This window comes from Arachis ipaensis, chromosome B5, assembly GCF_059453495.1.
Source record: "Arachis ipaensis isolate K30076 ecotype BB chromosome B5, ASM5945349v1, whole genome shotgun sequence".
Lineage (NCBI taxonomy): Eukaryota > Viridiplantae > Streptophyta > Magnoliopsida > Fabales > Fabaceae > Arachis > Arachis ipaensis.
Genome location: NC_142440.1, coordinates 24,971,317 through 24,983,770, shown reverse-complemented (window position 1 = coordinate 24,983,770; position 12,454 = coordinate 24,971,317). Strand labels below are relative to the sequence as shown.

The 12,454-nt window shown below is 41.4% G+C and overlaps 1 protein-coding gene and 1 non-coding gene across 2 annotated transcripts; both read left to right on the top strand.

Annotated features, from left to right (window-relative positions):
• LOC148563638 (small nucleolar RNA R71) lies at positions 1–108 on the top strand. Its single transcript, XR_015884713.1, has one exon. It is a non-coding gene; the product is annotated as a small nucleolar RNA R71 (small nucleolar RNA).
• Positions 109–7,903: 7,795 nt separating this feature from the next.
• On the top strand, positions 7,904–8,594 carry LOC148563637 (uncharacterized). The gene is made up of 2 exons (XM_088486884.1): positions 7,904–8,001; positions 8,162–8,594. Exons 1-2 carry the CDS (start codon positions 7,904–7,906, stop codon positions 8,592–8,594), a joined length of 531 nt encoding a protein of 176 aa, XP_088343010.1.
• Positions 8,595–12,454: the final 3,860 nt, after the last annotated feature.

Sequence of the window (12,454 nt, the reverse complement as noted above, 5' to 3'; positions counted from 1 at the left end):
AAGCATGTCAGAGGGACACTTTTTGGTCAGTTGCTTGTATCTCTCCCAAGCTTCATAGAGGGATTCACCTTCTTTCTGTCTGAAGGTTTGAACATCCACTCTAAGCTTGCTCAGCTTTTAAGGAGGAAAGAACTTGGCTAAGAAAGCAATGACCAGCTTATCCCAAGAGTTCAGGCTATCTTTGGGTTGAGAGTCCAACCACACTCTAGCTCTGTCTCTTACAGCAAAGGGGAAAAGCATGAGCCTGTAGACTTCAGGATCTACTCCATTAGTCTTAACAGTATCACAGATCTGCAAGAATTCAGTTAAGAACTGAAAGGGATCTTCAGATGGAAGTCCATGAAACTTGCAGTTTTGCTGCATCAGAGAAACTAGCTGAGGTTTCAGCTCAAAATTGTTTGCTCCAATGGTGGGGATGGAGATGCTTCTTCCATGCAAATTGGAATTAGGTGCAGTAAAGTCACCAAGCATTCTCCTTGCATTATTATTATTTTCGGCTGTCATCTCCTCTTCTTGTTCGAAAATTCCTGACAGGTGCTTGCTGGATTGTTGTAATTTAGCTTCTCTTAGTTTCCTTTTCAGAGTCCTTTCAGGTTCTGGATCTGCTTCAACAAGAATATTCTTGTCCTTGCTCCTGCTCATATGAAAAAGAAGGACAGAAAAACAATAATAATAGGGATCCTTTTTACCACAGTATAGAGGTCCCTGTGTGAGTAGAAGAAAGAAAGAAGAAAAGAATGTAATGTAAAGAAAGAAACACAAGGGTGAGGAGAGCAGAGATGTGAGATGAAGTGTTAGTAAATGAATAAATAAATAGAATGAGATGAGAGAGAGAGAATTTTCAAAAATAATTTTTGAAAAAGAGTTAGTGATTTTCGAAAATAGTTTTTGAAAAAGGTTAGTAATTTTCAAAAATTAAAATAAAAAATTAAAATAATTAGTTAATTAAAAAGAAATTTTGGAAAAAGAGGGAAGGGATTTTCGAAAATTAGAGAGAGAGAGTTAGTTAGGTAGTTTTGAAAAAGATAAGAAACAAACAAAAAGTTAGTTAGTTAGTTAAAACAAATTTGAAAATCAATTTTGAAAAAATAAGAAGATAGGAAGTTAGAAAAGATATTTTAAAATCAAATTTTTGAAAAAGATAAGATAAAAATATATTTTTGAAAAGATATTATTGAAATTAGTTTTGAAAAAGATTTGATTTTTAAAATCACAATTAATGACTTGATTCACAAGAAATCATAAAGTATGATTCTAGAACTTAAAGTTTGAATCTTTCTTAACAAGTAAGTAACAAACTTGAAATTTTTGAATCAAAACATTAATTGATGATGTTATTTTCGAAAATTATGTAATAACGATAAGAAAAAGATTTTTGAAAACTATTTTTAAAATTTTTGAAAATAACTAAGAAAAATGAGAAAGATTTGATTTTTGAAAAAGATTTTGAAAAAGATAAGATTTTTTTAAATTGAAAATTTGATTTGACTCATAAGAAACAATTGAATTTTAAAAATTTTTGAAAATGTCAATCCAAATTTTCGAAATTTATGAGAGAAGAAAGGAAAGATATTTTTTTGATTTTTGAATTTTTAATGATGAGAGAGAAAAACATGAAAATGATGCAATGCATGAAAATTTTGGATCAAAACAATGAATGCATGCAAGAATGCTATGAATGTCAAGATGAACACCAAGAACACTTTGAATGTCAAGATGAACACCAAAAACATATTTTTGAAAATTTTTAATGCAAAGAAAACATGCAAGACACCAAACTTAGAAATCCTTGATGCTTAGACTCTATGGATGCAAGAATGCATATGAAAAACACCATACAACACAAAACAAGAAAACATCAAGATCAAACAAGAAGACTTACCAAGAACAACTTGAAGATCATGAAGAACACTATGAATGCATGAATTTTTCGAAAAATGCAAGATGAACATGCAATTGACACCAAACTTAAAATCTGACTCAAGACTCAAACAAGAAATATGAAATATTTTTTTTATTTTTATGATTTTATGATTTTTTTTGGGTTTTTCGAAAATTAATGTGAAAAAGAAAAATAAGGATTCCAAAATTTTTAATATGAATTCCAGGAATCTTGTACTCTTAGTCTAAAGTTCCAATCTGAGGGTTAGGCATGGCTTAATAGCCAGCCAAGCTTTAGTATGTAACTCAGACATGCCACATCTGACATTCCAATTAACTTGCCTCTATGCTGATGGTTGGAAGCCCCTATCCAAAAGAATTAGACATGGCTTTACAGCCAGCCAGGCTTCAACATGCTTCATGAAACTCTAGAATTCATTCTTAAAAATTTTAGAATAATTTTCGAAAACAGATGAGAAATTTTTGAAAGATTTTTTTTTTGAAAACTTTTTGAAAATAAGAAGAAAATTACCCAATCTAAGCAACAAGATGAATCGTCAGTTGTCCAAACTCGAACAATCCTCGGCAACGGCGCCAAAAACTTGGTGCACGAAATTGTGATCTCATGGTAACGGTGCCAAAAACTCTGTACGCACGTCTTAATAAATTGTTTTTCATTCACAACTTCGATACAACTAACCAGCAAGTGCACTGGGTCGTCCAAGTAATAAACCTTACGTGAGTAAGGGTCGATCCCACGGAGATTGTTGGTATGAAGCAAGCTATGGTCATCTTGTAAATCTCAGTCAGGCGGATATAAAATAGTTATGGAGTTTTCGAACATAAATAATAAATAGATAGAAAATAAGGATAGAAACACTTATGTATATCATTGGTGAGAATTTCAGATAAGTGTATAGAGATGCTTTCGTTCCTCTGAACCTCTGCTTTCCTGCTGTCTTCATCCAATCAGTCTTACTCCTTTCCATGACTGGCTTTATGTAAGGACATCACCGTTGTCAATGGCTACTTTTTATCCTCTCTGGAAAATGGTCCAATGCGCTGTCACTGCATGGCTAATCGTCTGGAGGCATCACCCTTGTCAATGGCTGCATCCCATCCTCTTGTGAAAATGGTCCAAATGCTCTGTCACAGCACGGCTAATCATCTGAGGTTCTCGATCATACTGGAATAGGATTCACCCTCCTTTTGCGTCTGTCACTACGCCCAGCACTCGCGAGTTTGGAGTTCATCACAGTCATTCAATCCCAGAGTCCTACTCGGAATACCACAGACAAGGTTTAGACTTTCCGGACTCTCATGAATGCCGCCATTAATCTAGCTTATACCACGAAGATTCTGATTAAGAGATCCAAGAGATACTCATTCAATCTAAGGTGGAACGGAAGTGGTTGTCAGGCACGCGTTCGTGGGGGAATGATGATGATTGTCACGTTCATCACATTCAGGTTGAAGTGCGAATGAATATCTTAGAAGCGGAATAAGTTGAATTGAATAGAAAAACAGTAGTACTTTGCATTAATCTTTGAGGAACAGCAGAGCTCCACACCTTAATCTATGGAGTGCAGAAACTCTACTGTTGAAAAATACATAAGTGAATACAGGGTAGGCATGGCCGAGTGGCCAGCCTCCCATGGAGGTCTAGAGATCTAAAAAATGATCAAAAGATTCAATCCAGGATGTAAATACAATAGTAAAAAGTCCTATTTATACTAGACTAGCTACTAGGGTTTACAGAAGTAAGTAATTGATGCATAAATCCACTTCCTGGGCGCACTTGGTGTGTGCTTGGGCTGAGCTTGAAGTTTACACGTGTAGAGGTCAATCTTGGAGTTGAACGCCAGTTTGTAACGTATTTCTGGCGTTCAACTCTGGCTTGTGACGTGTTTCTGGCGTTTAACTCCAGACAGCAGCGTAGAACTGGCGTTCAACGCCCTTTTACATCGTCTAAACTCGGCAAAAGTATGGACTATTATATATTGATGGAAAGCCCTGGATGTCTACTTTCCAACACAATTGGAAGCGTGCCATTTTGAGTTCTGTAGCTCCAAAAAATCTACTTTGAGTGCAAGGAGGTCAGAATCCAACAGCATCAGCAGTCCTTCTTCTACCTCTGAATCTGATTTTTGCTCAAGTCCCTCAATTTCAGCCAGAAAATACCTGAAATCACAGAAAAACACACAAACTCATAGTAAAGTCTAGAAATATGAATTTAACATAAAAACTAATGAAAACATCCCTAAAAGTAACTAGATTCTACTAAAAACATACTAAAAACAATGCCAAAAAGCGTATAAATTATCCGCTCATCAATCAACCATAGTGATGAGTTACAATCCAGAAGAAGCAAAACTAAGAAACAAGTCGGACAGTACCCAAAGCAGTTCGAATCAAAGACGCGTCACTCAAAAACTTTTTTGTATCAAGATGGGGTGTTTTCCCCCATAAATCTTCAAGAACAACTACAAAAGCTCGTTCAACCTCGTCAAGCATCTCCCATGTATAGTGAGACACTCTCACATTCTTTTGCCATTTTAGAGGAAAGGCAGGCTCATCATTTTCATCAAGAAAAAAGGGGTGGGCCCCCTCAACAGCACGGACTCGGAAGAAATAATTCTTAAAATCTTTAAAAGACTAATCATACATGGCAAAAACTTTATGCCCCTGGGCCGACCTGAAAGAGACCCAGGAAGCTTTCTTTTTGGAAGACCCTCCGGGCTTGGCAGAAACAAGAAGATAGAGGAAAAGAGTCTGAGAAGGTGTTATGCCTAACTCTTGGCAAAGCAGCTGAAAAATCTTGATAAAACCCCAGGAATTCGGATGAAGCTGGGATGGGACAATATTACAAGACCACAACAAATCGGTTTAGTCAATGAAATCTTAGGATTTCATGATTTGTCCAAAAATGGTATGATAATAAGCTTTTTCTGTCTCGAAAGCAGTAAAAGGAAAGGTAATGTCCAACTGGCTGAAGAAATATTCATAGGCATAGAAAAAGGGACGCTCCCCCTCGACCGAAGTAGGAAAACAAACCCTCTCGTCAGAGTCGGGCGCTACAAGCTCATAATCCCTCTCCCGGGCGCTGCTACCACAAATCCTATGACGTTTTCTCAGCTCTACACAAAAATCAGCGTCTACAACAGAGACACACATCAAGACAAAGGAGTCCAGCCAATCAGACATCCCCTCGGGAACTTTAGAAGACATCTCTACAATGTTATTGCGAGAAGTCATGAGGCCAACTAATCCTACAATAAGAAAAAAAGATGGAATTACTAAAAAACATCTCGGACGAGGGGCAAAATAACTCGACTAATATACAGAAGAACAAACAAAGAAAAACCCCAAGACTCAAACCAAAGTCCTCGGGCATTCTTTGGAGGCAGTAACAAAGCAAGGTTTCAGGAAAAATTCACAGCTTACGTTCCGGCATCTCTCAAACAAGAAAATATTTCAAATAACAGACATTTCAGAAAAGGAAGTCAGAACACAAAAAGTCACTATCTTTTTACAGTCTATCAACAAAAAGCATCAAACATGCCAAGAGGAAATCGTCAAAGGCGCAACCTTTTCTCAGAATCAAACAAAAACCAAAACAAATATCGCAGCAAACAGGGAAAGCTATCAAACAGGGCAAAAAACCAAGGAGCAATCTTCGATTAAGTAAGTAAAGATGCAGTTTTTCTGGGTATCAGAAGCGACAGTAGAACATGCAAAGCCTTAGAAGCATCAGACAACAGAAAAGGCGAAAAGGTTCATGCAAAGGACGAAGAAACTCTCAGAACACACATTACAACAGCAAGCAGGCGCAACAAAAAGAAAGATCCAAACTTTCTCCAAGCAAAATCAAAACTTCACCACAAAACTAAAGACAAAGCAACAAAGACGAGAAGAAATTGCAAATGGAACCAACCTGGGAAAAAGCAAAGCTTCAGAAGGGTTGAAAAGATGAAATTGCCGGATCACTGAATGACGCCGCAAAAGCAAAATGTAGGCGAAAAATAGAAAGGGAGAAAGAAAAGGGAAGTTACAAGTAAAAACGGAGAAGAGAAACCGTTCCTATGCGTAAATTTCAAAATAAAAAGGGGAACGGGGCATTAAAAGCTGATAAAGGAGGGTATTAAACCCTTGCGCCTTCCCAAGAACAGAGCGCTAATGCAAAGCGCGCGCTTCTAGAAGAAAACGTTCCACATTCAAAAAGGTTCTACTAAGAAAGGAGTCGACAAAATGCTCGAGTTCGGCTTCACTATAGAAAGTTCGAAGTCAAAGACTCGACCTCAAAATAGAAGACCAAGCTCGAGCAGGGGAACTGTTCACACCCTGGGTCGAGCTATCCGACCCGAGATGTTCAGTGACAAAGCGACCGACCTCTTCAGGTCAAGCTATCCGACCTCTTCTCAAAGAGGTCGGCCAAATCGACAGAAAAGCCCAATAAAGGGCCCAAATAGAGGAACACGACCCAAATCCAAAGGCCGTCCGAGCCTATAGAGATAAGGGCGATTCCCTTGAAGATAAGCTGACCTCAACTCAAAGATAAAGATAAGATAAGATAACTAACTTATCTTATCTAGAAAGGTCAATCTACAACCACTATAAATACACTGGAGCACCCAGGTATACCTCATACTTTGATTCTACGATAAACCTGCTTAATACCCATGCTAACTTAAGCATCGGAGTCTCTTGCAGGTACCCCCCACCCTCCGGTGACCAAGGATCAGAAGTGCAGCCAGTCCAACAAGTCGAACACAACAGCTCCGGCCGCCACCAGCCAGCCGGACACGTCATCTCCGACCAGTACAAAAGATCTCATCCGAGATCGACCTATAGTTTCAGGTAACCCTCGGAACACCGACCTTGTAGGATGGATGATGACCTGGGCAATCGAGCTATCCCAATATGACCTACAATATGAGCCCAGACATGCAATCAAGGCCTAGGCTATGGCAGACTTTTTGGTGGAAGTCATGGGAGACCCTCATGAAACCCTAGGCACACGGTGGAAACTCCACGTTGACGGAGCTTCTAACTAGATGTTTAGAAGGGCAGGAATAATTATCGAAAGCCCGACATGGATAGTATACGAGCAGTCCGTCAAGTTTAAGTTCCTGGCCTCCAATAACCAGGCAGAGTACGAGGCCCTAATTGGCGTCCTGTTGTTGTCAAAAGAAGTCGGAGTAATAAGAGTAGAGGTGAATAGTGATTCTCAAGTCGTCACCTCTTAAATCAATGAAACTTATCAAGCCAAAGACCCTCTGCTACAAAAATACCTGGAAAATGTTTGGGGTCTAAGCGAGGACTTCGAGGAGGTTGTGGTGCAGCATGTCCCAAAGGAAAGGAACACACGAGCCAACCTCATTTCCAAATTGGCTAGTACAAAGCCAGGAACGGGAAATCGCTCTTTGATCCAAGAATTAGTAAAAGAAACGACAGTCGCCTTGTGCGTAGCCCAAGCAGATGTCGTCCCCTCATGGATGGACCCAATCGCTGATTTTTTGAAAAACGGCAAGCTCCCTGATGACCACAAGGTGGCAAAGACATTAAGAAGAGAGGCGTCCAAGTACGTAATAATACAAGGCCAGCTATTCAAGAAAGGGCTTAACCAACCCCTGTTGAAGTGCCTACGACCCGACCAGACGGACTACGTTTTAAGGGAAGTTCATGATGGGTGTTACGGCCACCATATCGGGGGAAAGGCTTTGGCCTGGAAGCTCGTGAGGGCCGGATACTTTTGGCCCTCGATGATAACGGATTCCCAAGAATTCGTAAAGAGGTGCAAGAAGTGTCAAGAAAACGCGAACTTTCACAAGACCCCGGCATCTGAGCTAAGTTTGCTCATGGCCTCCCGGCCTTTCAACCAATGGGGGATTGACCTGTTGGGACCTTTCCCGGTGGTCCCGGGGCAAGTTAAGTACTTGATCAAGGCTATTGAATACTACACAAAGTAGGTCGAAGCGGAGCCGCTGGCCAGCATTTCGTCAGCAAACTGTCGTAAGTTCATATGGAAATAGGTGATCTCCAGGTTCGAAATCCCAGAGACCGTGATATAGGACAACAGGACGCAATTTGTGGACAAAAAATTCAGGGAGTTCCTCACAGGTCTGGGCGTAAAACAGAGGCTCTCGTCAGTGGAGCACCCACAGACCAATGGCCAAGTGGAAGCAGCGAACAAGGTCATCCTCCACAGCCTCAAAACGTGACTTAACCAGAAGAAGGGAGCGTGGGCAGACGAACTAGCATCAGTCCTATGGTCGTATAGAACAACACCTCAATCCTCCACCGGGGAAACCCGTTTCCGACTTACCTACGGAGTTGATGCAATTATCCCTGTGGAAGTCGGGGAGCCAAGCCCACGCCTACTTCTGGGGGGAAATGAGGAGGCTGTAGAGAAGGATCTGGTCGACGAAACCAGGGAAATGGCGCACTTGTCAGAAGCGGCACTGAAGCAGAGAATAGCACTTTGTTACAACACCAGGGTACTAAGGAGGAGTTTTGAGCCAAACAACCTGGTCCTACGACGTAACGACGTAGGCCTCCCCACCCCTAGGGAAGGGAAGCTGGCGGCCAATTGGGAAGGCCCATACAGAGTGAAGGAAGTGGTCGGCAACGGAACTTACAAGCTGGAGCGACTAGACGGGAAAGAAGTACCCCGAACATGGAACGTGGCAAACTTGACTAGGTTCTACTCCTAGAGTCCAGAGCGACCACCCGTCCCACCAATTCAGTAACACTCGTTTTACTTTGTGTTGAATTATCGTCAATTTTTAATTTTTGCCAATCACTTAATATATTTCTTTTTCACTGTATTTCTATTATATTTATTTACTTGCCAATTAAATGGTCTACTGCGACTACGGCTACACGGGATTGATCACCCCGGGAGCCAACGACATCGTCTACACTACACCACGCGGCTACGAAAATAAGCCATAATTCAAAGTTTTTTACCGGGAGCCATGAACCGGCTGATAAACCCCCTTTGTAGGGTTTATCTTGTGCCTAATTTAGGAGATTTTATGACCTTTTATCCACATTTACTCAATGAAATAGCATGATTTCATGATTGTCTCCTAATTTGTGCTTAAGTGTGAAAACATGCTTTTTAGGCCCTTAATTGTTTAATCTTGATTCACCTTTGATTCCACTAGATGCCTTGATGTGTTTGTTAAGTGATTTCAGGTTAAAAAGGCTAGGAATGGAGAGGAAATCATGCAAAGTGGAGAAATCATGAAAAGCCAAAGATTTGGAAAACGCCCATGGACGCGCGCGCGCACTATGTGCCTACGCGCGGATTGCGAAATTCTCCAAGGACGCGTACGCACGCTGTGCGCGTACGCGCCGAAGACCGCACATGATTTTTAAAGAAGAACTCGTGCCTGGCGATTTTGGAGGGTCTCTGGCTCCATTTGGAGCTGAGTTTTTGGTGGGAAAAGCTTTAAAAGACCAAGGATTGAAGGGGAACACATCATTCACATCATTCACACCATTAGACACATTAGGATTAGTTTAGTTAGTTTTTGGAGAGAGAAGCTCTCTCTTCTCTCTAGAATTAGGATTAGGATTAGGTTTAGTTCTTAGATCTAGGTTTTGATTCATGTTCTCTTCTACTTCTTCTTCTTAATTCTTTGTTGTTACATTCATGATTCCTCTATTCTTTTGTTGTAATCTCTTCTATTTTGTTTCTATGCTTTGTTGTAGATCTACTTTTGTTCATTCCACTTTCTTTCAATTCAATTTGAGGTAATTCATAATAATTGTGTTTCTTTTGATTGTTGTTATTAATTCCTTGCAATAATTGTTGTTAGATTCTATTTTTGTTATCAATTTACTATGCTTCTATTTTATGCCTTCCAAGTATTTGATGAAATGCTTGGTTGGATTTTAGTGTAGATTTTGTTCCTCTTGGCCTAGGTGGAGTAATTAGTGACGCTTGAGTTATCTAATTCCTTTGTTGATTGATAATTAGAAGTTGCTAATTGATTTGGATACCACTAAAGCTAGTCTTTCCCTTGGGAGTTGGCTAGGACTTGTGGAATCAAGTTAATTCATCCACTTGACTTTCCTCCATGGTTAGAGGTTAACTAAGTGGTAGCAATGGACAATTTGTGGTCACAATTGAGGAGGATAACTAGGATAGGAATTCTAGTTCTCATATCTTTCCAAGAGCTTTGTTAGTTGTTAGTTTATTTCCTTTGCCATTTACATTTCATGTCTAATATCCCAAAAACCCCAAAGATACTTCATAACCAATAACAAGAACACTTTGTTGCAATTCCTAGGGAGAACGACCCGAGGTTTAATACTTTGGTTTATAGATTTTAGGGGTTTGTTACTTGTGACAAACAAATTTTTGTATGAAAGGATTATTGTTGGTTTAGAAACTATACTTTACAACGAGACTTCATTGGTGAAATTCTAAACCATCAAAAGTCCTCTCATCACCGGCTTCCCCAATTACCAATGACAAAACAAATGGTAAACAACTAGTTAATTACCAGATGAAACGGTAAACAAGTCGTCAACTACCAACAAAATGGTAAATAAGTTCATACAAACTGCTAGAGTTCAAAACAGTACAACAAAGTAAAATTACATCACTTCTTCGAGATGTCCACAATCTGACCATCCCGGATAGTCTTGAAAGCTCCAATCGCGAAGACGTCAAAGTCGGCAGAAAGTAGCTTGACCTGGGCCTTAATCGCCTCTTTGGTTCCATTGATCACCTCCCTTGCCTTCTTCACCGTATCCTTATTCTTTTTCTTCAAGCCAGCAACTTCCCCCTTCAGCCCGACAACCTCATCCTTGGCATTCTTTGCCGACTTCTCATCCTCTTCAAGCTTGGCCTCCAAAGCAGTAATCTTGGCCTGGGTTGCAGAAGTTTTGCCACGAGCAGAGTTGAGCTCAAACTCCAAGGTCATCTCTTTCTCGGTAAGACGGGCGACCGCTTCGTCGGAAGTCTTCAGTTTCCCCTCCGAGTCGGCTAACTTCTCCTTTAAGACCCCAACCTCAGACTTCAGCTTTTCAACATCCCGAAGGGATTGACGATACCTCCCGTCTAACGCCCCGGCTTGAGTCAAGATAGGCTCAGCTCTCCTGGAAATAGTCGCAGCCCTCAGCATACACCAGTAGATCCATCGAACCTGGGCACCGAGGTCCCCACCATGGAAAATTTCTTCTGTACCGAGCATGAGTTGTGAATCAATAAAACCTCCAGCATCGAAGTTTTTCTCCATAACTGTGAGCGACCCCTCAAGACTGGAGGACGGCTTTCGCTTGCGAGCGTTCTCGACTAATTCCACATCGGGACCCCCATGGCCGACTCTGCCTCAGGGGGAACTAAACTGCTACTACCGGGAACATCCTTTACGATGGGACCGGTAGGTCCCGGAGGGGGAGGCGGAGCTGACTGTACTTCGGGAGTAGGAGAGGAAGGGTGCTCGGCAGTATGCATCGCAGAGTTATCATCATTATGCCTAGGGAGAAATTGGGCCATCAAATCTTCAATTCCAGTACACTCGGCGTCCATGTCCACTGCAATACACACAACAACCCGTTACGTTGGTAAAAAAAAGGGGGGGAGTGGGTTACACTAGAACCAACCGACCACTTACCCATGTAACTCCTACCCATCTCCCGATCACCCATTAAAAGATGGGGGTTGATGTTATTTTTATAAAATATGGCCAACAGCACGTCGGCTATATTCTTATCTCTTTGAGTCAGGCCCTTATATGTTACTTTGGTAAAAGCATTGGATCCGGCCCCGAAGCTCCTGTATGTCAGAATCCATCTCTCCCCCTCCAAAGTTAACTAAAAAGGGTGATGGCCCTCGGCAGGTCAGACCTTAAAGAATTTATCCTTGAAGCCATGGAATGAATCTTCGAATACCCCGAAGATTCGTCTCCCCTGAGCAGACCGGAAGGACATGAACCCCTTTTTATGCCTACCCTCCTTGGAAGGGTTTGTCAAGACAAAGAGCCACAAAAACACTTCGACGGAGGTCGGTAACTCGAGGTATTCACAAACCATTTCAAAACACCGAATGGCGGCCCAGCTATTTGGGTGCATCTACGACAGAGCCACGTCACACCGATTTAGAAGGGCCATCTGAAAAGGAGAGAAGGGGATGCAAACCCCCAGGACGGTAAACATGGTTTTGTACATCCAAATCCAGTCGGCGACTTGGGGGGTGTTCAAGTTAAGTTGGCAAATTCGTTCATAGTCCGCGGGAATGAACACATCGTAGCGTTCTTCCTCGGGACCTCCCCCGCACAATTGGTCGCAAAGACGGAACTCAGTTAGCTCTTCTGAGGTGACCCAGGCGTATCTGTCAACACGGGGGCACGGAAGAGGAAGTTGCACCATACCTACAGTGGGGGCACCACTCAAGGTCAGATTACAAGGTCGGTAGGTCGAGAAAGCAGGAACTAATGCTAAATGCTACAGTAAGCCTATCTACAGCTAAGCCAAGGCTAAACCTATAGCTAAATAAAGACAAAAAATTAGGAACCTAAATGGCAACCCCCTGGCATCTACCTAACGTTGTTACAAC

What these genes read in the sequence shown, in the direction of transcription:
- LOC148563637 (XM_088486884.1), top strand. Translation starts at nt 7,904, where the DNA reads ATGGAAATAGGTGATCTCCAGGTTCGAAATCCCAGAGACCGTGATATA. An exon ending in ATTCAGGGAGTTCCTCACAG is followed by an intron (nt 8,002 to 8,161) that starts GTCTGGGCGTAA and finishes ATGGTCGTATAG; the next exon opens with AACAACACCTCAATCCTCCA.